Source organism: Ambystoma mexicanum, chromosome 3q, assembly GCF_040938575.1.
Source record: "Ambystoma mexicanum isolate Mex_15411 chromosome 3q, UKY_AmexF1_1, whole genome shotgun sequence".
NCBI lineage: Eukaryota > Metazoa > Chordata > Amphibia > Caudata > Ambystomatidae > Ambystoma > Ambystoma mexicanum.
Window position 1 is genome coordinate 1,173,422,593 of NC_090926.1, and position 24,617 is coordinate 1,173,447,209.

The window sequence follows — 24,617 nt, forward strand, 5'->3', positions numbered from 1 at the left end:
TGTCATTTACATGTCTCTATAATACATGCACAGTTACCAGTGCTGCAATGCAAAGAGACCTTTAGAAGCCAGTTGCCACATAATGACAAGCCGATTCGTGGTTTGGCCAAGATGCTGCGGAAGGTCTAATCAAGTGACAGATTACCAAGAAGCATTCAGCAATATAATTCTTTAAAACATTATGTACGGTGTAAAGATTCCTGATTGTGGTTGCAACATAAGTGATAGGTGTGTTTCACTTGCCAGGTGTTTTCGGTGTCACTGTACCTGTAGCTCAGAGTATTACATGGCCCTGTTTGCCTTCTGCAACTAGAGTGCCTCTGTAGCCAGGGTTAGCAGGGTAACTGCCTGGGGTGGTAAGGGCATTGCCCGGGGTCGCAATTGCTACACCTGGCAGCCGCTACTTGACCTCCTATTTGCAGCTGAAGGTTTAGGGCGTGGGCAAGGACTGGGAACACATATTTCCACTCCCACCACGTCATCAGGACGTTACTGACGTGGTGCATGAAGGAAGCGGGAAAGCCGGGGAGAGATGAAGCTACACAGGATCTTTGGCATCAAATGCCGGAGGCTTGCCAGAGGCTCGAGCTGGACACAGTGAAGGGAGTGACACAAGTGGCGAGATGAGTGCAGGAGAGTGATGGTGGAACCATGACATGATCACTAGACCACGCGTATGAGGGATTCACTGCATTACAGAGCCGGCTCAAGGGGCGATCAAGGTGTGCGGTCACACTGGCGCGCGACGCTACTAAAGGCCGCAGCCAGTTCACACAATGTAAAGTGTCATCGCCCTTTACGTGACACTGTCACTAACTGAAAGTCAATGACTTCCTATTAGTGAATGATGATGTTCAGCACCAGCGCCTATTCAACAATCCTGCCGCGCTGGGCAAACCGCAGGGGGGTGCGCCTTGTCTGAAAAATCTCACACCGGGCACTGGTAGACCTGGGGCCGGCACTGCTGCTGTACATGGCCTTTCTGCAGCATGAAAGGTTACACTTGCCATGTGAACGCAGCCCCTAAACATGTGAGGCTGCTATTTGCACAGGGTGACTTATCATAGAATCGACCCATTAACTGATGTTAGATTGCAATTCGGAAGGACTTGGGGAAAGACTTGGAACATGATGACAGCACTTGCGCCTGTGAAGCTGTGCCTTGCACATTGTGACTATACCAAACATCTGAGCTCAGATAGGGCAGCACTGGGGCATTTACGCATCATGTAGTGGTAGCACCTGAACATGTAAGGCTGTACTTTAAATATAATGGGCCTCATTATGAGTGTGGCGGTAAGGCAACAATGGCGTTAGTGCTACCGGCGGCATTGTTACCTCGCCGCAACATTCCGAGTTCTGCTCGCGGGGCCGCTCTGTACGCCTGGTCAGACCAGACGTGCAGAGCGGCACCCGCTAGCAGAACAGTATGGTAGCAACGGTCCCGTTATTAACGGGACCGTTGTTACCATCCTCCCCATTCCCATTGAGCCCTATGGGGGCTCAAATGGGAATGGGGACCTACCGGGTCCACGTCCCGCAAATGGGAATTACCGGGCCTGCAAAGGTCGGAATGGCCTGGTAATTCCCATTTTTCGGGGCGGGTGGCTACCTCCAAACTCGTAATGAGGCCCAATTGCTGTAATTGGCATGTGAGCCTATTACAGGCATAAGATGGATGCATCCCAATGTATACGAATCTGCTCTTGGCATTTCATGGGAGCCTTTGGAAAAATAAAGACTATCTGGTGTGTGAGGCTGTAATTGGCATAGGCGGGCTGGAAGTGGCCACATGGGCCAGTGCTTGTTATGGAGCCAGTGCCCCTGGCTTCTGTTGGTTCTGCTGCTTATACCCCTGCCATACCATCACTGCCCATGGCATATCATGGCAGCACACCACGAGAATTACTAAAATAGTACGTTGTCTGCTTTAGAAACTATTTCTTATTTACCAACCCCTGACCATCTGTAACTCAATCCCGGTAGAGGCTTAAAATGGCCCCTACCATCCTCCAGTTCCACTATAAAAATGTGGATCTTTCAACAGTAACTGACGTATGCCTCCCCAGCATGGATGACCTTCCATGAGCAACACCGGAAGAGTCTTCAGTTCAGAACAAGTCCCTGTGGATATCGTATGGAGCTCCAATCTTCACTAGGATAGCAGACCTTCACAGACACCTGGACATCGAGATGTTGGACGAACATCTAGCGAAGCTGAGTAAGAACTTCTGCCAAGGAGTGGATCAGAACCTCACTGCCACCACTGCAAACCCCTTCGACCGCTACCCGAAGCCCATCACGGTGAAGACCCTGTGAAACCAGCCCTACTGTGACAAGTCCACACAGACCAAGAAGATACCTAACCCACGACTACACACTCAACCCGAGAAGACGGAGTAATAAGTCTCAAGCCTCGGTTTCCAAAAATCAAAGCTGCTGGATAAAAATCGATCAGCAAGAAGAAGAAGTGCCGCCAGTAACTGCCGAAGGAATAAAAATCTCTCTCTCCCTTCAGCAACGGTACTGCATTGCTGTACAAATGCCAAGCCCAATTCTGGTGCAGACATGTTGCAAAGCACTCTGTTGCTCTTGAGCTAGGCTCACGCTATAGGCAATAACATAAAAATGTAATTCATGATAAACTCAATACATGTTTTGATATCTGTGGTGTCCCTTCATGCCATGGACTCAGGGTCAAAGGTCACGTGACAGCATATCCTGTGATGTCATCATAGCACTTCTGCTATCCAAGGCCTTTGCGTGAATAGACACCAGTGATTAGGCCCTCAATGCCGCAGCGGCCTGTGTCCCCCAGCAACAATCAAGATTTGGATAACACATCTCACTCTGTAAGGCCATGTTTTTAATCACTCGAAATACTCACACCCTTGATTGTCAATCAATGATTGTACTCGATTGCGGGATTAACTGAAGTCTTAACTGATGTCTTTGAGTAAAGGCAACTTTTGTCAACCCTACAAAAAGTTAAACTAAAATGAACGTACAACCTATGAATGCCTCCTGCATGCACTGCAGGCACGTGTCGTGCTGTGCATGGTGTAGCGCTGTGTAAGGTCACAGGGTATCATTTAGTATTAAGATAATCTTTTTTTAAATGACAAATGCACAATATCCACTTTATATAACAACGACTGAAATACAGTTGAAAAATGCACAGCGAATAGATTCACATTATGATAAAAATGCATAAATACATATAGGGAAATTGCGGTACATTAAGGTGAGTTTACAGAAAAACGTAGCCACCACAACACGAAATCGAATGATAGTACATTCCGCCAACGCGAGGCTGGCTGGCTCAGGCGGCGGCCTTTCTGATTGGCGGAGAATGCTGCCAATCAGAGAGGATGCTAAAAAACCATCAACTACAGGAGTGGGAGTTCAGCAACCTGCTTGGCTGGAATGCCTGCATTTCCAGCCAATGGGATTGCCAGAATTCATCAACAACTCTGATTGGGCGCAATACACAGTCATCCTGGCACACGGAGCTCAAAGGCTCCCCCCAGTCGCCAGTGAGAAATAGAAGGGCAGTCAATATACAGCTTTAGGTAAAGATGGTTGTTTCTGTAAACGACTAATTCTTTATTAACCCGTTCAACCACTTCCGTTTTTCAAGTTGACATTTTTAGCAGAAGCAAAGAATAGGGAATTATTATTTCAGTTGTGCATTTTTCAGTAATTCAACTTTGCAATCACGGCGTCGAAAATACAACAATTATGTTTTGCATCCACATTATTGTACAAAAAGGCCTATGAACAAGCTTTAAAAATATATATATATGTCAAGTGATCGGATTGCTAAACATTTTGTGCGGCAGCACGAAAATGGTGCACAATATTTGTGCATGATTTGTGCAGCCCACAATTTGTAAGGGATGGGTGGGGGCGTGGACAGTGCTGTGTATCCACGGAGGACATGTTTGTATTACAGACTTCTACTGATCTAAAGGGCTAGTCCAGCCAGCCAGCAGCTACAGAGAAAGACGAGGAAGGGGTCCGGCGCCTTACTTTTCGTAGTCGTGCTTGCAGTAGAGCTGCCGGTTGCGGCAGAAGCAGGTGCCGGAGAGCAGCTGCAGGCAGGAGGCGCACTTCACGCACGCCTCGTGCCACGACCGCTCGTTGACCCGGAGGAGGAAGCGGTCTGAGATGGGGGACTCGCAGCCGGCGCACAGCTCGATCATTTTCGACTCTGACCCTGGAGAGAGGGAAACAACATGAATTACTCGTCTGCATGGCAATGCAACGATTGGCGCACCTGCATGCAAGTGTTATAGTGGCAAGCACTCTCCCCATCGTTCTACCCCCAAAAGAGAGATTCTCCTGCACAGATACACAACTCTCACCTGAGAGCCCAGACAGCAAAAAAAAAAAGTAACAAGCCAGACTAGGTTGGGGTAAAATAGTTTAAGCATTCCATAAAATGTGGAGGCCCATTGCTAGGGCTGGCAGAAAATGGGCTGGGCCTATTTCCAAATGAGGTTGGGGGGGCTCTTCCCTGCATCTGGGAAACCTCCCCTGCAAACGTTAAGTTCACAAATGCGTTGGCGTATTTTAAATGCAAAAGGGCAGTGCAAAAATGGTAAATAAGTCATCAGAGTCTGGGAAATTACACAGAAAACAGGATCTAGGTATCAATCTAATGGTAGGCTCTATGGTTCTATGGTCCGCTGGTACGCCATTAACATGAAAGTATGTAAATAAGGTAAATTAGAGGGAGACAGCCACTGGCACACTTAGGCAGCTGTCAGTCAAGCATTCACCCAGCTCTCTCGCAGGCCTCCCACACTGACATCACCGACTCTGCATTCACCCAGCTCTCTCACAGGCCTCCCACACTGACATCACAGACTCTGCATTCACAGCTCTCCCACACTGACATCACAGACTCTGCATTCACCCAGCTCACTCGCAGGCCTCGCACACTGACATCACAGACTCTGCATTCACCCAGCTCTCTCGCAGGCCTCCCACACTGACATCACAGACTCTGCATTCACCCAGCTCTCCCACAGGCCTCCCACACTGACATCACAGACTCTGCATTCACCCAGCTCACTCGCAGGCCTCCCACACTGACATCACAGACTCAGCAACGTTCCACGACAACGTTCCACACTGACATCACAGACTGCCGTGCGTGTGGGAGTGAAGGAGCTGGGGGACCAGTGCTGTGCATGGAGTAGCGAAGGGCAGAGACCGATGTGGTGGAGGGGAGAATCCACTAGAGAAGATTTCCAGGGCGCGGTGTGAACAGCATTTGGCTGCATGGGCAGAGCTACTCTGTAGTGTTTGAAGACTGAGGTGCAGTTTGGGCCACTTCATGGCACATTCAAGAGGCAGCAGCTTTGATTTCCTGTGTGTCGCCAAAGGGGGAGGGTGGCTACCCAACCAGAGAGTGGTGTATTTCAACTGTTCATCGTATTAGATTTATAAAATGCTTTTCGCCAACTGTTGTGCAGGAATCTGACCCTCAACTATGGTCCTTGTTACAAATACATATTGGATGCACCATCAGTTGCAGTTGGTGCCATTTTGTATCCATGGAGCACACACCTGATCAACTATCAATATAATGTATGGAGAGGGTAGAATGAATTCAATGCAATATAGGTCAAGGACTTCGGATGGGGGAGGCAGCTGGTTGGGAGATAGATAATAAAAGGGAACTGAGCCCCACCTCAAACTTCCTCAGTCTCCAGGCATATTCACTGCCCCACAGAACAGAGCTGAAAACAGGGTGAAACATACTTATGATTACTGAACACCTTTTGGATTTGGAGAGGTCTGTCTTTGGCCAGCAAGTACACATTTAAAGAGACATCGTTTTTAGTTTGTGAGGACTGTTGCTTTCTTAGGCAATATGTGCCTACCTTCAGCTCCACCTTGCAGCTTTATTCTTTGTCAAAATCCTAGACGAGGCAATGGAGGGAGGGAGTGGCTGTGTATTAGCAAGGGCGAGTTTAGAGGTCTCTGCAACAGAATAAAGAAATGCAGCCAACGCAAGAGCTGAAGCTCGAAATGACCACTTGAAGAAACGGTTAAGCTTCTTTGTCAATATCACGAGGGAGGGGGGTTATTGCCACTCTGTCTGAGCACAATACAATTCAAAATGCCCCCTGAAATTGAGGAGGAGTGCAATGTAAATCTCTTTGTTCAAGAATGAAGACGAGGAACATGCAGTATCGCTCCTGTTACTATCCAGTATCCTCCTGGTCGCTCACTCCCAGGTCCATGCCAAGGCTTTGGTCTTTTGCTTCCGGGTGTGGGTGGGCCAAGAACGTATGTTAAAAGTACAATCAAGTTCCCAATTATAGGAACTCGGGTCCCCTGCACACTATTGGGTGCTCAAAAATAGAGTCGTAAAGGTATAGAAAGTTCATGTTATTGTGCTCAGAAGAACATCAATTTGTGAACAAATTAAATAAACAGTTAATATTTTGAAATTGCTTTGTAAGTCTCAGAAATAGAACCAATCACGTTTTTTTGTCAAGTATAGTTGTTTTAATGATGGCCCAACGCGTTTCGTGAACAATCACGTCTTCAGGGGCAACATAAGATAATTTTCAACACTTTAATTCTAGAAAAAATATATATCAAAATAATACACATTAGTGCACATGAAAATAACAATATTCACAGTATCCGTTCAAAAGACAAAAGAAGGCAACAGATCCTCAATAAGTGTTCGTTAGATCTAATCTTATTAACGATCAAAAAGTTATCAAAATCCTTATCTTCCATCAACCAGGAAATTGAAGACATCTCTGCCCAATTGGCTAAATTAAAAACCAATGACGAACTAAAACAGATTCTTGAAAACACTAACCAAAAACTTGAATCATATAAACGAGAAATCGAACAACGCAAAATTAGGAAATTCCAGAGGGATACATTAGATTATGCGCGGGACATCGTATACTCCTGGTAAGAGTATTACAACAACCTGGGACCTCAAAGAACACCAGCCAGACCACCTAGACATCCTAATCCTAATGATAAGACTGACAGCTCTGACGTAACCAGTGGTGAATGTGAAAATCCAACTAATAACCCAAGTGCCAATCAACCACCAGAGAGAAGGACTGTTTTACCGGTAAATACAAACACCTCAACAGCACAGACATTGGACCAAACTCCTTTTTTAGAAGGAGGAGACAAACCCGCCGAGGGAAAAAGAAAGCCCAGACAAAAAAACAGATAAAGGAATGGATTATCTTCAACGTCTCATCCGAACAGCTAACAAAAGCACAAGAGGATACATTGAATCTAGGCATCTCCTTTATCCCAACTAAACATACAACAATTTTTGAAGAAGAAATCAACCTCTTTAAACTCATTCGCAAAATGGAATTGAAAGTCTTTTTTGACTCCATACCGGAACCAGTGAACCCTCAATGTAAACAGCATGAATATCTAGAGATGAAAAAAACAAGTACATTCCATCCACAAATTAATCACCCGACTATCAATCTATTTAAACTCAAAACTTCCAAAGACTTAAAACCGTTGAAATACAGTGCTTCGAACAAAATGAATATCATGCGGCATCAACTAAAATTGATCAAAGAATTATCTGAGGATAATACTATTACATTAAAGCCAGCAGACAAAGGAGGAGCACTAGTGATGATGGATACCGAGTTGTATAATGAAGGATGCTTCAAATTGCTCAGAGATGAAGGAACTTACATGATTCCAGATAATGATCCTACATTGGCCATCAAAGAAGTCATTAAAAAAACCATAGACAAAGCCTTGGACTACGACTGGATATCTGACAACACCAGTGAATTCCTTGTGAAAAAGTTTCCAGTGATCCCAGTGCTATACGCACTTCCGAAGTACACAAGAATATGCGCGATCTGCCCTTCAGACCTATCGTAGCTGGCACGGAAAGTATATTCCACCCATTGGCCATATACTTGGACAGAGCATTGCAACCATTGGTGCAGAAGACACTGATATACCTAAAAGATACATCACATTTTCTAAGACTATTGAATGAAATTGACAGTCAGGAACCTTCGCTCATACTATTCACACTGGATGTAAATAGTCTGTATACTTCAATTCCTCATGCAGAAGGTATTGCTGCATTGGAGTGGTTCTTACTTCAACATGATAACATATCTATACATAAGGAATTTGCAATAGAATTAATCAATATCATCCTGTACAATAACTATTTCAGATTTAACAACAAATACTATCTACAAATCTCTGGAACATCTATAGGCTCATTAGTGGCACCAGCATACGCCAACATTTTCATGTATCACTTCGAAACAACTCACATCTTGAACAAAGAACCATGGAGAAATAATTTACTTTTTTGGAAGCGTTTCATAGACGTCATTTTTGGAATATGGAATGGGACAAGGGATGAACTACAACAATTCTTCAGTTATTTAAACAGCTGTCATGACAAAATTCAATTTACCCTAGAGATCGGAGAACCCAACATACATTTCTTGGATGTTAATATCTCAAGAATCAACAACAGCTTTGTGACTGAAATCTATAGAAAACCTACAGATATCAACAGTACTCTACACTTTTCTCCAAGTTTTCATCCTATCCATCTTAAACAAAATTTACCCTACAGTCAGTGTCTAAGAGCCAAAAGAATAACATCAGATTCAACAAGATTGGCAATTGAAATGGAGAATATGAAGGAAAGATTTAAGAAAAGAGGCTTTCCAGAACAAACAATGAACACAGCAATAGAACGTACAAGTTTGTTGGAAAGAGGAGATTTACTGAGAGAAAAACCAAAAAAATCCAATCCTAGATTGATTCACACCTTGAACTATTCTAGCCAGAGTTTTCAAAAAAATAATCAACAAGAATTGGGATCTCATTAAATCTGATCCAAATCTCAACAGATTATTCCCATAACCACCAATGTTAGCATATAAAAGAGTCAGAAATTTCAGAGATTCACTCATAAAAGCTGAAAAAAACAAAAAACATCAGACAAAACACAAACATGGCACATTTGCATGCCTAAACTGCCAAATTTGCTCAAACATCCTAAAAGGAGATCACATTCGCCATCCCAATAGTGGTAAAAAAATCCAACTCATGGACTATGCAACATGTGACAGCAACAATTTGATATATGCTATCAAGTGCCCATGTGGGAAATACTATGTTAGGAAAACCGCAAGGAAAATCAAAGAAAGAATAAACAGGCACAAATCCAATATCAGAACAGGTAATGAAAAATCTCCTGTCTTTAGACATTTTCGTGAAAATAGACACAACATCTCACAACTAATATAGGCAGTACTAGAAGTCATTAAACAACTGCCAAGAGGTAGTGACCTCCCAAAATGTCTCTCGCAAAAGGAATTGCATTGGATTCACAAACTGGACTCATTGGCAACCTTGGGTCTTAATGAAGATTTCTATCTAGGTCCTTTTCTATAAAAAACTAAATCATTTACTGATTAATGATTGGAATTTGTCAGGCCATTTTCTATTTGTATTAACATTAGAGACTTACCGGGTAGTCTGATTACACCAATTGTTGTTGAGACTGTATATTGGTAACAAACATTTATTCAATAATTATTCTTTGTTGATTTTACTATGTAGACCAACACCAAAAAAACTGTGTGATTAGAATGTGAACTCATTTGCTTGAGTCAGCTCATTTCAATGAATACGACTGTAGTTACCTATTTACATTGATTGTACACATCTGTCGTCCTAGGACAGTACAGCCGCTGTCTTAAACGTGTGAATAGTTACCCTCCTTAGAAGCCAATCTAAATTGATCAATATCCAAGCTTTTTGGGTGATGTTCTCTTCTAACCAGCGTTTGCTATAACGCTAGACATTTAATAAGGTTTTTCTAAAAAAAGCATTGTTTTTCCTATAGCTATCAGTTTACGACTGATTACCTTTAACTCAAACTCAGGAGATTTATTTCTGCGACAATGCTAGCATTTCTCTTTGTGTTTTTACATCTTTGCATAGTTTTGCCTATTTATGTATTTAATTAGACTTTTTACTCCAAGTTCCTAGCCTATTTTTAAACAGCCACTCTCGGAGTTTGCTAACAGCTACATCTCTTGGGGAACTCTGCATGCGTGCGCGTGATGACAACACTGCGACGTCACACGCATTTACATGCGAGCACTCCTCGCTGCTGACCATTTTGGGATGATACAAGCACTGTGCTTGCCCAGATTATCATTTTTCTTTTTAACCTTTTGTCCATTTATCCACCAATGGAATTCTTAGAATTGATCCATGTTGTATGCACCTTTCTTTTTCCAATTCTTCGAAATTTTTTGCCAACTCTACTTTTTATATTCTAAAAAACGTATCCTTTCTTCTTCTTTTAATCATTTATTAACTGCGCTCTTCTTCCGCGACTTGAGTTCTGACGTTAGTTACGTGTGGGAGCGTGATGTCGTCACAGTGTTTACACCGTGACGTCAAACGCTTCTCTACACGATGATGTCACTTTTCCACTATTTAAAGTGGCCATTTCCACCTAGCATTATCACTTTACAGGAAGCGGTTCCTGTGGATGATGACGCCGGGACTCCACTATCTCCAGCTAGTGATGTAAGTCGACTCCTGAGTGCCCTCTGACTTTTACAAAGGTTTTTTTTTACCCCTACAATTCTTGATTGTGTGTTTTCTTTCCAACAGGGGTACCTTTTTTTCTGTAAGGCAGACAAACCTTATCCTTTAAACAGCCAAAATCTTGACCCATAGTTGTCCTGGACACCTGGTCCCGTGGACGTGGAACAGCTTTGTGCTTTGACCAATTCGATTTACCCCTCTTTTGTGGATAAGTGTGATTCCCCACTTCACTGTTTGTAGTCTAAATCAGACTTAAATCTTATTTCTACATTTTCTTGTTTTAGGGAATCCCCTCTCCAGCAATTGAGCTGATAATAGAGATTTTGAATTTAAAAATATGGATGGACATGCATTTCAACTTTTTCCATCGCTGATGGTTCACAATAGAGAGACTTTCTGGTAACCTTTATTAGCACAGTGTGGTATTTATTCTTTTGTTACCAATAGACCTAGAGGTCAACCGTTTCTTGCTCTCTACAACATCCTTGATACTTAAACAACAACAAAAAACACGCTGTTGTGTACAACTTGTTTACATATGTGATTTTTATGAATTAGGTTTAAACATGTTGTTAGATTGTACATCAAGGAACAAACATTTGTTATATCTAAAAATTGGCTAACTGTCTTTTGAACGGATACTGTGAATATTGTTATTTTCATGTGCACTAATGTGTATTATTTTGATATATATATTTTCTAGAATGAAAGTGTTGAAAATGATCTTAGGTTGCCCCTGAAGACGTGATTGTTCACGAAACGCGTTGGGCCATCATTAAAACAACTATACTTGACAAGAAAACGTGATTGGGTCTATTTCTGAGACTTACAAAGCAATTTCAAAATATGAACTGTTTATTTAATTTTTTCACAAATTGATGTTCTTCTGAGCACAATAACATTAACTTTCTATACTTTTATGACTCCATTTTTTAGCAACCAATAGTGTGCAGGGGACTGGAGTTCCCATAATTGGGAACTTGGTTGTACTTTGTTATATGTCACAGCCCATATGCCAGGGTTGTTTATTATCTCCTCTGCACCTTAAGTCTTGTTATTAGTATTCTGAAATTTAATTTCAAATTCTAAAATTAATAATATAGGTGTGCAAGTCGATTTCCACATTTCGTTTTTTGTTCCAAGAGCGTATGTAATCGACCACTGTTCAGGGAAGGCATAGGGGCTGTGGAGTTGAGCTGGGTCTATTTCTGAGAATCATCATTGATAAATAGTTATGGAGTAATGGGGAGTCCTGTAAGGTGCATTTAATAACCTATGGTGCCTTCAGTTTGGGCAACAAGACTTCCTTGTGGACCATATCATTTGGGACAGGCATAGAGCCTTCCCTCTGGGATACAATCCAAGCCCTATATTTCAGTGACGTTACGACCGTATGCTGTGATCAGAAGGGAACCAGGTCTTGCCCCTTCAGAGTTGGCAGGAGCATGTGACATGACTGTGTTCTAGCACCTTTGATTTTTGACCTTTTTATTAATGGACCTATGAAATCCCTGGGTGATGAAATGCCAGATGTTCCAGTTTGCAGATGATATCGTGTTACTGTGGTAGTGTATATGGTGAAGGTAATCTCTGTTGTATCCTTTACTGGGGGTGCATGGGGTGGTAATTTTCAGCAAGTCAATACCTCCAGACTCCTGTTTGGCCAACTGCTGTTAGTGGGGCCGGTCCCAGCGTGATCTGGTGGCGGAGCTGATGAGTGCCTCTGCCGCTGTTTGGACTCAGTAGAGTCACCAGCACATATTTCTTGGACTCACTACATGTATTCCAGACTTAGGAGTAACTGGATGTTACCAATTATTATGAAATATTGTGGTAACTCTTATTATGCAGTCAGGAAAACTAAAAAAAGCAATCAGAATCCTAATATTTCCACTTAAATCCTAACACTGATACATGTCCATACCAATCTTACTCTGTGTGGTGTGCATGGGAACATAAGTAACAGTGAGGGAAAAAAGGAGAAAATAAAGAAAAAGTAATACAAATGGAGAAGGGACAGTAAGGTGGTGTAGGTGGTATGGGGAAAGGGGATATAGGGAATACAGCCTCCCATAAAGAAAAAAGAAAACAATAGTAAAGAACATAAATGTGAACATTTTGCTCATTTTTCAGGGAGTCACCAAAAATCCCCAGTCAATAACTCTCATGCTCTTAACACATTTTATTGGTAAGGCATGTACCAACCGGGTGAAGACAAAATTCAGCCACTGTAGGAGGAACCTTCCCTAATCTGTGTATTCTCCCTCTGACTGCCGCCTGCGCTTTTGGATCCTATTGGCAATTTTCTATTCCTATTGTAGATTTCGAATGGACTGATCAAATGTATTTCTGTTTCGTGTTAGCCATCTAGGATGAATGTTTTGATTAATGCATGTTAATGCATTGATTTATCGTATGTTCTTATGTAATGTTGATTATTCTGTTCGATCTGTAAACTATCTTATACCTTCTTTTTGGATTTTATTGTCAGCATCAATAATGTATTGTTTGCCTTCATGCTCTGGTCCTTTAGAAAGCTGCCTGACCACTTCTATCAGGTACTACAATATGTTGCGGTAGGCCCTCAGCGCCGGTTCCACGTAGTGCCAGTCCCTTCTGCTGAAAGATGTTCTTTCTCGTGGCTTATACTCTGCCACCTGATTTACCCTTCATTTCTTGTTACTTGCGTAAATCTATACTCTGTATCTACTTACTCCCAGTGCTCCAAATAAGATTAAAGTGGGAGTATTCTGCTCCCTATTTCTTAAAGTTAGGAGTAAAATGATTCTTTAGGGAGTACAAATGTAAGTCCAATTCCCAGTGCGAGTATTTTATAAGCGAGTAAAAATGTGTTTTAGCTGTGAAACAGAAATGTTTTTGTAATCATTATTTGTTTGCACCTATGTTATTCATGCACATGAAAAGATTCAAGTTTACTATTATTACTGCCTGATCGAAAGAAGGAGTTTCTTCCTGTGGTACTATCTGCACTACTGGTGCCAATATACCAATGGATCTGTGTCGGCGAAAGCCGGGGCACAAGGTGCTAAGTGTCTGTTTCCTACATGTATCTTGTACTTCGAGTTTAAGACGCCAAGGGCCTCATTACACGGATGGCGGTAAGGGTTTACCGGTAGCGGTAAGGGTACCAGTGCCGGTAAACCCTTACCGCCTTACTACGAGGTTTTACCAGCCGTTAAGGACGGGACCCGCAAAGGGACCTAGGAGGTAATTACGGTACCACAATTTTCAGTTCCGTAATTACCGCCTTCCCCATTCCCATTGAGCCTATGGGGGCAAAAATGGGAATGGGGAAGGGCCATGGTGAATGGGCGGTAATTCGCCAAGGTGAATACCTTGGAATAGGGCGGTAATTCTGCTATTCACCATGGGGGACTCGGTAAAATACCGGCGGCAACCATGGCGCTAATAGCGCCATGGTTACTGCCGTCCGTGTAATGAAGCCCCAAGAGTTTAGAATTGTCTACTACTAGTCAGCCTTCTTTCATTTCATGTCTAGCTACACGTGCTATCTCCATTGATCGCTGGTCATTAATCTCACTATTTGTATTTGCACTGTAATCACTAGTTTCACTGGAGTCAATGATCTAAAAGTTGCACTTTACACTTTGATGTGATTATGACCTGTTTTTGATCTAGTGGTTGCAATCATATTCAAAGATGTTTTGTCTTGAGCGTGTGTATTGTATTAAGTATATTTTTCTACGTTATCTGTTCATGTTTCTGACTAATAAAATGTGTTGATTATTGATGGTGTAGGAAGGGTGAACCTTGAGTAATGCTATCATAGGGTTGTGCACCTATGAGTTAAACATTCATTTATAATTGATTTTGCAATTATCATTGTGAGACTCATGGCTCAAATGACGAAGACTTTGTGCCTAATCACGAGTTGGGCGCTAACCCCAGCGGTATTAGTGCTAGTGATACTAGCCCCACTATCAATTACCCGGCGCTATTAGTGCCGGATCACGGGTTTTTCGGAATGGTTAGTCCCCATTCCCCATTGAGCCCATTTGAGCTGGTGCCAAATCTTCCAAGCCTGTGATTTGGCCGACCCTTAAATGCGGTGGTAATAGTGTTACTGCCGCATTTAAGCGTTACCGCCAAGCTCATGATGACCCTGTTTGTTTTTTCTCACCTGATTTATCCTGGGCAGTCAAGCGAGGGAATTGACTGTGTCCCCGTAAGGATTTCTCTATAGAGCATTAATCCCACTTATACATGGCGAAATTGAAGGAAAGAGAACAGCTTGAATGCAAAGTAGTCTTCTGATCTCATTGTACTAGTCTACAGCACTACAACCAGGTGCGGATTGCCCAGTATGGTGCTGTCACGAGGACCTGTACCGTAAGTGCAGAGCTCCCACTGAGGTACCTCAAAGTCTTCTGCAGCCCGAGCTCTCTAACAACTACAAGGGGCATTTGCAAAGCCTTTTGGGACTCCAGCATCTCTCAGTCAGTTGGGCAGTAGGTATTGGTGCATTACTGTAGTAGATCAGGGTGCCAATTTAGAGATCTCGTTTTCCTTGCATCAGGAAACGTGGTATAGGAAGTAACCGAGAGTTATCACTTGGTTTTTCCAAGCTATAGCTCCTCGCTCCAACACCTGGAGATAGATGGAATGAGCAGTCTCCAACTACATTGGCTCGACTGGGATTCCCTGAAACTCAACCCTGTCATACTTTCCTCCCTGGCATCATATAGAGAAACAAAATAAGGGACATGCAAGGAGGGAGAAGGGGTAGGAGAGAGTGGCTCTAATTATAGGAGGCAGGTTTTTCAATTCTGCTTACACAAACACACACATTCACAAAGCACTAAATAATACTAAAGGTTTCTTCTAATACAGTGTTGCTGAAGAAATGAAATGCAGATATTGTATACTCAAGGAACAGCGATTGCTTCTTCTGCTATCCTATAGATACGTGTTTCATGCTCTGAAACATGTGTGTATGAGCGCGATACAAATAAAAGATCATATCATATCCCTGATAAACTATTAAACAAAGGGCCTCATCACGAGTTGGGCGGTAGCCCCGGCAGTAATAGCTGGGGCTATTAGTCCTACCGCCAAACCCCCCCGACGCTATTAGCGCCGGATCACGGGTTTGGCGGAACAGTTGGTTCCCATTTCCCACTGGGCCCATTCAGGAATTCCCCATTCCCCATTGGGCCCAATGGGTAATTTTTGCACTATTACCATCGGCGGTAATAGCGCCGGTGGTAATAGCACCGAAAATCAGAAAAATTGCAGCGGGTTTGCCCCCAGCTATAAGCTGGGGGCAAGTCTGTGAAGCCCATGATCTGGCGGACCCTTAAATGCGGCGTTAATAGCGCTATCGCCACATTTAAGGGTTACCGCCAGACTCGCGATGAGGCCCAAAGAGTGAGGATAGGGAGAGGAGAACTAATTTCTGTTGAACCATGCCCAATAAAAAAAGAGTAGATAATCAAAATCAACCAGGGTTTTCTAAATTAGATGAAGCTGAATGAGACAAGTATGGGATCCTTGCTGAATGGTTCCATGAACTCAAGAAAGTACTTTTCACACAGATTCAGGACTCCCTGCTGTTCCTTCGCCTCTCCAGGTCCACGTTTCTTTTCAGGCTCGGTTCAACAATGGATTGACTCTTAAGAATGCCAGAAGTCAGTACCGGCTGCCTTCCCAGGAAAGCTAAGTGGGAAGTACTGCTAAATAATGGATTGATCGACAACAGTGGATTCAAATATGCAGAGCTTGTGCCTTCAGAATGAAATTGGACCTGAACTTAAGATGCACACCACTGCGTATGATAAGCAGTTTGTCCCGGGCGCCGCCTAGGATGCCGCAACATAAGCTGGTTCCGGGATACGACTGTTAGTTGTGTAAAAAGGCAAAGCGAATATTGCTACATATGATTTGGGCATGTGTGAAGGTTCAAATGTTTTGGCATGATCTATTCCAGAACATTGAGGTGTTCCTGGGACCGACCTTTGTGAAGTCCTATTCTCATTGTGACTTTAGCCTTCTTACTTATGGTCTATCGCTATACAGACGAAAAACTGCCCTCTAGGGCTCTGGTTGTAGTTAATAAACAAATTCTAAAAGTACGGAAGGTCAACATCAGACCTTACATTGAAAATTGGCTGCAAGACCTCATTCAACTGGCAGCAATGGAAAAGGTCTCTTACCAATGAAGGGGTCTGTTGGAGGATTAAGAGCTGATTTGATCGACAGTTAATGACTGCTACGCCTGAGCGCATACTCAAACCTACAGAGCTATCTGTGGTCCCCTTGTGTGTTCCTGGTGAAAGTTATTTTCCCTTGTGTGTTTTACTCAAGACAAATGCTTGATGTTTGTGAATGTGGACAATGGGAACTTTAGAAAAATTACTTGAGGTTTGCCGGTCACTTTCTAATTTTGTTATCACTCCCTTACTACTCACGGGCAGATCAACTTCGTTATTATATGTGTTGGTTGAACCTTCAATAAAATAATATAAAAAAACAATAGAGTAACCGGTGTATATAATCCTCTCTGAGGTTCAAAACATGTTCATCAACTTACCATATCCTCCATGTTAGCACTGCCCCATGTAATGTTAGTTAACAGCTATTCTTGTTTTTTTATGTACCTTCTGAGTTGCATGAAAGATAGCACATAACATCACTGATGGCAGCAAACATCAAGGTGAAACTACATTTGCAGAATAAACTCAAACAGGCAGAGTTAAATAATATTAAAGATGAAAAATAATCCATACATTAAAAAAGGTTTTATGTACAAGGATCAACAAAGGATTTTAATAACAAAGAGTGATTAAATTGGTCTCAATGAAGGAACTGACTTGTATGATTTAATGTAAAAATGAAGTGACGGTTTAATTTAAATATCAAGAAATATGGAAAATGAAGGGCAAACTAGCAGAAAGTAGGTCTTAAAAATTGGGAATCTTAGTGCAGAGACGGAATAAATGACAAAGGTTACTCAGAGTGCTGTGCATGATTTATTAAGGTGTGACAAAATCAAAATGTGGTACCTAGAAACAAGAGTAAGCCGAAATAAAAATGAAATGGAATGACAAAAAAAACATGTGTGCGCATTAACATGGCGACATTGCCACAAAGAAAGAAGTAAAAATAAAAATAAATCAAGATAAAGGACACTGGGCCACATTACGAGTTTGGAGGTAGCGATGCCGTTCTTAGTGGCATGGCTGCCTCGAAACTCGTGTCTGGGTCCGGGTCCCGAATAAAGGGAATTACCGGGCCATTACGACTTTTGCTGGCCCGGTAATTCCTGTTCTCGGGACCCGGACTCGGTACATCCCCATTCCCATTCCAGACCCCATAGGGCTCAATGGGAATGGGGAGGATGCTAACAACGGACCCAGTAATGACAGGTCCGTTGTTAGCATCCTGGTCTTCTCCGGGGTGGCGGTATGTACGTCTGGTCTGGCCAGGCGTGTATTCCGCCTGTGCAGGTTTAGAAACATTCCAACACACACCTATGACTCGATCTGCTTGACCATAGAAAACAATGGGCTCAAAGTGGCTGTAATGGTACTCGAAAGTCATTAGTGTCAGTGTTAGAGGAAACTTTGCATTATAAGGCAAGAATTGAAGTCAAGGTTCCTGCAGAGGAAGACGCACCCGACCAGTCCTTAGCGTCTCTAAAGGTCCCCAGAAAGGGCTTCTATGCCCAGGTATCATATTGCAGAGCCTTCATGCATGGATACAATTTATGGGTTGCCATAGGTAGCAACTGCTACACCTGGCTGCCTTTTAGTAGCCCCGGTGCTCTTTGTGCGACCCCTGGTTGATATAGAAGTCTGAACAGCAGTGCCGTGCAGCAAAAGGAACTCTTAAAGCTTTTTTTATTTTCTGAAATTAAGTTGAAATCTCAGGACCACAGGAGAGCAGCCATGTGTAAAGGAAGTGTGTGTTTTGTACAGTTAAAATAGGTGAGTGCTGAGTTTACAATGCAGCACAGCCCCTCCATTCTTCTGCAGCTGGAGAGCAAAGTGGTAGGTGTGAATGATATTTAAAGGTTTGCTTCTTGTAGCATTGCTTCAGTTGTATGTTTGGCTAATGCATTGCTGGAACGCAATGACCAGAATTGCGAAGGAAGGTTGAGTTCAATATGATCTACTCATTGACCGCAATATCCTATTTTAATAGGCTTTCTCATGATATATGATATGATATTTTATTTCTAGCGCGCCTATACACCAATGTTTCAAGGGGAACAAAGGGGGACAAGACAACGATCTTACTAGGCTCAGTGACATTAAGGGCCTCATTACACGGAAGGCGGTGGTCCAGGGTGCCATTAGCACCCTGGACCATGCCGGTAAAATACCGGCACCGCCTTGGCGGAAAGGGGATTTACCGCCCCATTCCAAGGTTGGAGGGGCGGTAAATCCCCTTTCCGCAATTGCCCTTCCCCATTCCCATTTCTGCCCCATAGGGCTCTATGGGACTGGGGAAGGCGCTAATTACGGCACCGCAACTTTGCGGTGCCGTAATTAGCTCCGAGGTCCCTTAGCGGGTTGGTATTTAACGCCTGCAAAAAGCAGGCGTTAAAACTCCAACCCGCTAAGGGACCTCGTAGTACGGCGGTAAGGGTTAACGGTCACCGTTGCCATTAACGGTGATCGTTAACCCTTACCGCCGTCCGTGTAATGAGGCCCTAAGATTGCGCATGTTCAAGGAGGGGGAAAAAAGGGAGATGTGCCAGGGGAGGGGGAGAAGTGCAGGACATAAGATCGACAAAACACAAACAGAGTGATAGAGTTAAAAAATATATATATATATATATGAATGAAGCAAATAAATAAATAAATAACCAAATAAATAAATAAGGAAGTGCGGCCAGCGAGTGGCAGTGTAGGGGTTAAGTGCAGGCAAATGGTAGTTGAAAGTGCAGGCTAACGGGACTATAGGGTAACAGATACAGTCCCAAAGTGCAGTGTTGCCAGGCGGCAGTGCAGGTGTGCAACTGGGGTGCAGGGACCTGGGCCAGAGGTTCATAGTTTGTACCCTTTGTCTTAGTGCTCTGTCTCATTCATGCATGTAGGTAGCAATGGTCTTCAATTGTCACCTGTAAAAGCTTTGCAGGTTTAATTTAAACATGAGTGATTATTATTGGGTGAATGTTTCCCGACTGGACACGTCACTGCGATCTGAATCAGTGGATGAATATTTTTTGCATTGGCAAATGTTTGCTTCTTGCATTCCAACATTTCCCCTGTCATTCAGGAAATGCATAACCAGTCCTTTCTTTTCATGGCATTCTGGAACTTATTTCAATACTGCTATCTCTCTGTAACAGGAATGCTGGGCAGCACTAGGATGCATGCAGTGTGCCACTTGCAAAGTACTTTGCTGCAGTCCTATAGTGTGCAGAGCTATTTGTAAACATGCGTATTCTGTTTGGAGTTTGACAAGTAATTTCACGTGTCACTCGTCTTTTAATCGATTCTGTAAGATGTGAAAAACGTTAATTTCTGCTAGTTGGTATGAGTGTGGCACGTAAATGGGGCCTACATTTGCGCTAGGTTTGCGCCTGTGCTAAGATTGTGTGGTACAAATGCAACGTGCGAGGAGGCGATTTACAGAAATAAGTGCAAGCAGGGACCTACAGTGCAAAGAAAATAGGTTTGCACCAGACACGCCCACAACAAGCCCCCAGTGCAAACTAAGGACCTACTGAAATAGAACGTTTTGCGCGCAATGTGAACCATGTTAATAGATGCAGCAACAATAATCCAATATTGCAGGATGAATACTCACAAGTAATCACCATTACGTGCACTTATTTCAACCATTCACAGTCCAGTAGGGTTACAAATCCGTGCCTGCCAAATGCAAATTGTACATATGCCCAATATTCCCACTCCCTGTACAGGCACCAATCTACACCCCACACAAATAACACTTCACCCACACATCCCCCACAAAGTACAAGCATCCACAAGGAGCACCCCGAAACCTCTTGACCCGCACCAATGCATCCCCCTCAAATTGAAACATAGGGCATATGGCCGACACATGCATTTGTCTTTAGCCTGTCACCTTTGGCATAACAGTGGATGGGAATTGTCCACCTGAGGGTAGCGCCTGTGTTGGACCCCCCGCGCCTGTACATGTGCACCAGGAAGTCAGCAAGCCAACCACCCCCGAGGTGGCATGGGAGCCCCCAGTGCAGGCGTCGCCCAATGGCCCTGAGCCCAGAGCTAGGCTAAAGTGGGGCCAGCAGCTCTGGGCCATGTGGGACCTGGGCTCTGGCAGGGGTCCCAGCAGAAGAGCTGGCAGGGCTCTGTGAGGTGAACCGGGACACACTGGGTTGTCAAACCTGAGCACCGGGCATCCTCCAAATGGTACCAAAAGGCCAGAGCGGAATGTGAATCCGAATGAAGCCCAGCAGCTTGATACACAGGTGTGGTGAAGGCAGTCATGGTGGGACCTGGGTCCTGGACAGAGCTCCACAAGGCAGGTAGTGATGTCCCAGGTCAGCATCCCACAAGAACCCAGCCCTGTGGGAACCATCCTATGATGTGGGGTGGCATCTCACCTCTAACCCAGCTATGGTCCTCAGGTGTCACAGCCCTCACTGGAGGGTAAAATACCACAGTGCCGAGCCAACAGTCCCTTCATGCTGCCCACAGCAAGGCTTGGGCGGCTGCTGCCTGCAGCTGACACTTCTCCCGCTGCCCTGGCACCTTTCTACGCATTCAACCCTGTGCCCCTCCACCAGGGGAGGGAGTCCGCTTTCAGTGGCATTGAAATGGTATGTGCTTATTATCAGGGAGCAAAAACAAAGAGGTGATGGCTGGAAGGTTTAGAATTAATCTTAACCACTGGCAACGCTCTGGGCAACCCTCCAGACCACCGTTCCTTGCCTGCCAAGCCATTACAGAAGGGAAAGACCATATGCAAATCAGGCTTGGCCCCACCCCAAAAGGGGCAGTCCAGCCCGAACTGCTAGGCCACAGCCCTTCTGCACGAGACCACAAGCATCCCCAAACATGTTTCGCCCTTGTTGGGGCTCATCAGTGAGGAGTAGCTTGGGTCTCTAGGCCCAGCAGGCACGGGACCCACGTCTGGGCATACCCGTCCCACTCGGGGTGACATAGCAAAAACAAAGAGGTGATGGCTGGAAGGTTTAGAATTAATCTTAACCACTGGCAACGCTCTGGGCAACCCTCCAGACCACCGTTCCTTGCCTGCCAAGCCATTACAGAAGGGAAAGACCATATGCAAATCAGGCTTGGCCCCACCCCAAAAGGGGCAGTCCAGCCCGAACTGCTAGGCCACATCCCTTCTGCACGAGACCACAAGCATCCCCAAACATGTTTCGCCCTTGTTGGGGCTCATCAGTGAGGAGTAGCTTGGGTCTCTAGGCCCAGCAGGCACGGGACCCACGTCTGGGCATACCCGTCCCACTCGGGGTGACATAGCAAAAACAAAGAGGTGATGGCTGGAAGGTTTAGAATTAATCTTAACCACTGGCAACGCTCTGGGCAACCCTCCAGACCACCGTTCCTTGCCTGCCAAGCCATTACAGAAGGGAAAGACCATATGCAAATCAGGCTTGGCCCCACCCCAAAAGGGGCAGTCCAGCCCGAACTGCTAGGCCACATCCCTTCTGCACGAGACCACAAGCATCCCCAAACATGTTTCGCCCTTGTTGGGGCTCATCAGTGAGGAGTAGCTTGGGTCTCTAGGCCCAGCAGGCACGGGACCCACGTCTGGGCATACCCGTCCCACTCGGGGTGACATAGCAAAAACAAAGAGGTGATGGCTGGAAGGTTTAGAATTAATCTTAACCACTGGCAACGCTCTGGGCAACCCTCCAGACCACCGTTCCTTGCCTGCCAAGCCATTACAGAATGGAAAGACCATATGCAAATCAGGCTTGGCCCCACCCCAAAAGGGGCAGTCCAGCCCGAACTGCTAGGCCACATCCCTTCTGCACGAGACCACAAGCATCCCCAAACATGTTTCGCCCTTGTTGGGGCTCAACAGTGAGGAGTAGCTTGGGTCTCTAGGCCCAGCAGGCACGGGACCCACGTCTGGGCATACCCGTCCCACTCGGGGTGACATAGCAAAAACAAAGAGGTGATGGCTGGAAGGTTTAGAATTAATCTTAACCACTGGCAACGCTCTGGGCAACCCTCCAGACCACCGTTCCTTGCCTGCCAAGCCATTACAGAAGGGAAAGACCATATGCAAATCAGGCTTGGCCCCACCCCAAAAGGGGCAGTCCAGCCCGAACTGCTAGGCCACATCCCTTCTGCACGAGACCACAAGCATCCCCAAACATGTTTCGCCCTTGTTGGGGCTCATCAGTGAGGAGTAGCTTGGGTCTCTAGGCCCAGCAGGCACGGGACCCACGTCTGGGCATACCCGTCCCACTCGGGGTGACATAGCAAAAACAAAGAGGTGATGGCTGGAAGGTTTAGAATTAATCTTAACCACTGGCAACGCTCTGGGCAACCCTCCAGACCACCGTTCCTTGCCTGCCAAGCCATTACAGAAGGGAAAGACCATATGCAAATCAGGCTTGGCCCCACCCCAAAAGGGGCAGTCCAGCCCGAACTGCTAGGCCACATCCCTTCTGCACGAGACCACAAGCATCCCCAAACATGTTTCGCCCTTGTTGGGGCTCATCAGTGAGGAGTAGCTTGGGTCTCTAGGCCCAGCAGGCACGGGACCCACGTCTGGGCATACCCGTCCCACTCGGGGTGACATAGCAAAAACAAAGAGGTGATGGCTGGAAGGTTTAGAATTAATCTTAACCACTGGCAACGCTCTGGGCAACCCTCCAGACCACCGTTCCTTGCCTGCCAAGCCATTACAGAAGGGAAAGACCATATGCAAATCAGGCTTGGCCCCACCCCAAAAGGGGCAGTCCAGCCCGAACTGCTAGGCCACATCCCTTCTGCACGAGACCACAAGCATCCCCAAACATGTTTCGCCCTTGTTGGGGCTCATCAGTGAGGAGTAGCTTGGGTCTCTAGGCCCAGCAGGCACGGGACCCACGTCTGGGCATACCCGTCCCACTCGGGGTGACATAGCAAAAACAAAGAGGTGATGGCTGGAAGGTTTAGAATTAATCTTAACCACTGGCAACGCTCTGGGCAACCCTCCAGACCACCGTTCCTTGCCTGCCAAGCCATTACAGAAGGGAAAGACCATATGCAAATCAGGCTTGGCCCCACCCCAAAAGTGGCAGTCCAGCCCGAACTGCTAGGCCACATCCCTTCTGCACGAGACCACAAGCATCCCCAAACATGTTTCGCCCTTGTTGGGGCTCATCAGTGAGGAGTAGCTTGTGTCTCTAGGCCCAGCAGGCACGGGACCCACGTCTGGGCATACCCGTCCCACTCGGGGTGACATAGCAAAAACAAAGAGGTGATGGCTGGAAGGTTTAGAATTAATCTTAACCACTGGCAACGCTCTGGGCAACCCTCCAGACCACCGTTCCTTGCCTGCCAAGCCATTACAGAAGGGAAAGACCATATGCAAATGAGGCTGGGTCCGTGCCTGCTGGGCCTAGAGACCCAAGCTACTCCTCACTGATGAGCCCCAACAAGGGTGAAACATGTTTGGGGATGCTTGTGGTCTCGTGCAGAAGGGATGTGACCTAGCAGTTCGGGCTGGACTACCCCTTTTGGGGTGGGGCCAAGCCTGATTTGCATATGGTCTTTCCCCTTCTGTAATGGCTTGGCAGGCAAAGAACGATGGTCTGGAGGGTTGCCCCGAGCAATGCCAGTGGTTAAGATTCAGTCTAAACCTTCCAGCCATCACCTCTTTGTTTTTGCTTTGTCACCCCGAGTGGGACGGGTATGCCCAGACGTGGGTCCCGTGCCTGCTGGGCCTAGAGACCCAAGCTACTCCTCACTGATGAGCCCCAACAAGGGTGAAACATGTTTGGGGATGTTTGTGGTCTCGTGCAGAAGGGATGTGACCTAGCAGTTCGG

At 45.2% G+C, this 24,617-nt stretch overlaps 1 protein-coding gene across 1 annotated transcript in view; it reads right to left on the bottom strand.

The window, feature by feature from the left end:
• The window catches only part of LOC138447725 (LIM homeobox transcription factor 1-alpha-like), a 779,358-nt gene that overhangs the window by 744,826 nt on the left and 9,915 nt on the right, over positions 1-24,617 (bottom strand). The window contains exon 2 of the mRNA XM_069604025.1: positions 4,033-4,219. Coding sequence (XP_069460126.1) covers positions 4,033-4,219 — 187 coding nt within the window. The remainder of the gene's footprint in view (positions 1-4,032; positions 4,220-24,617) is intronic.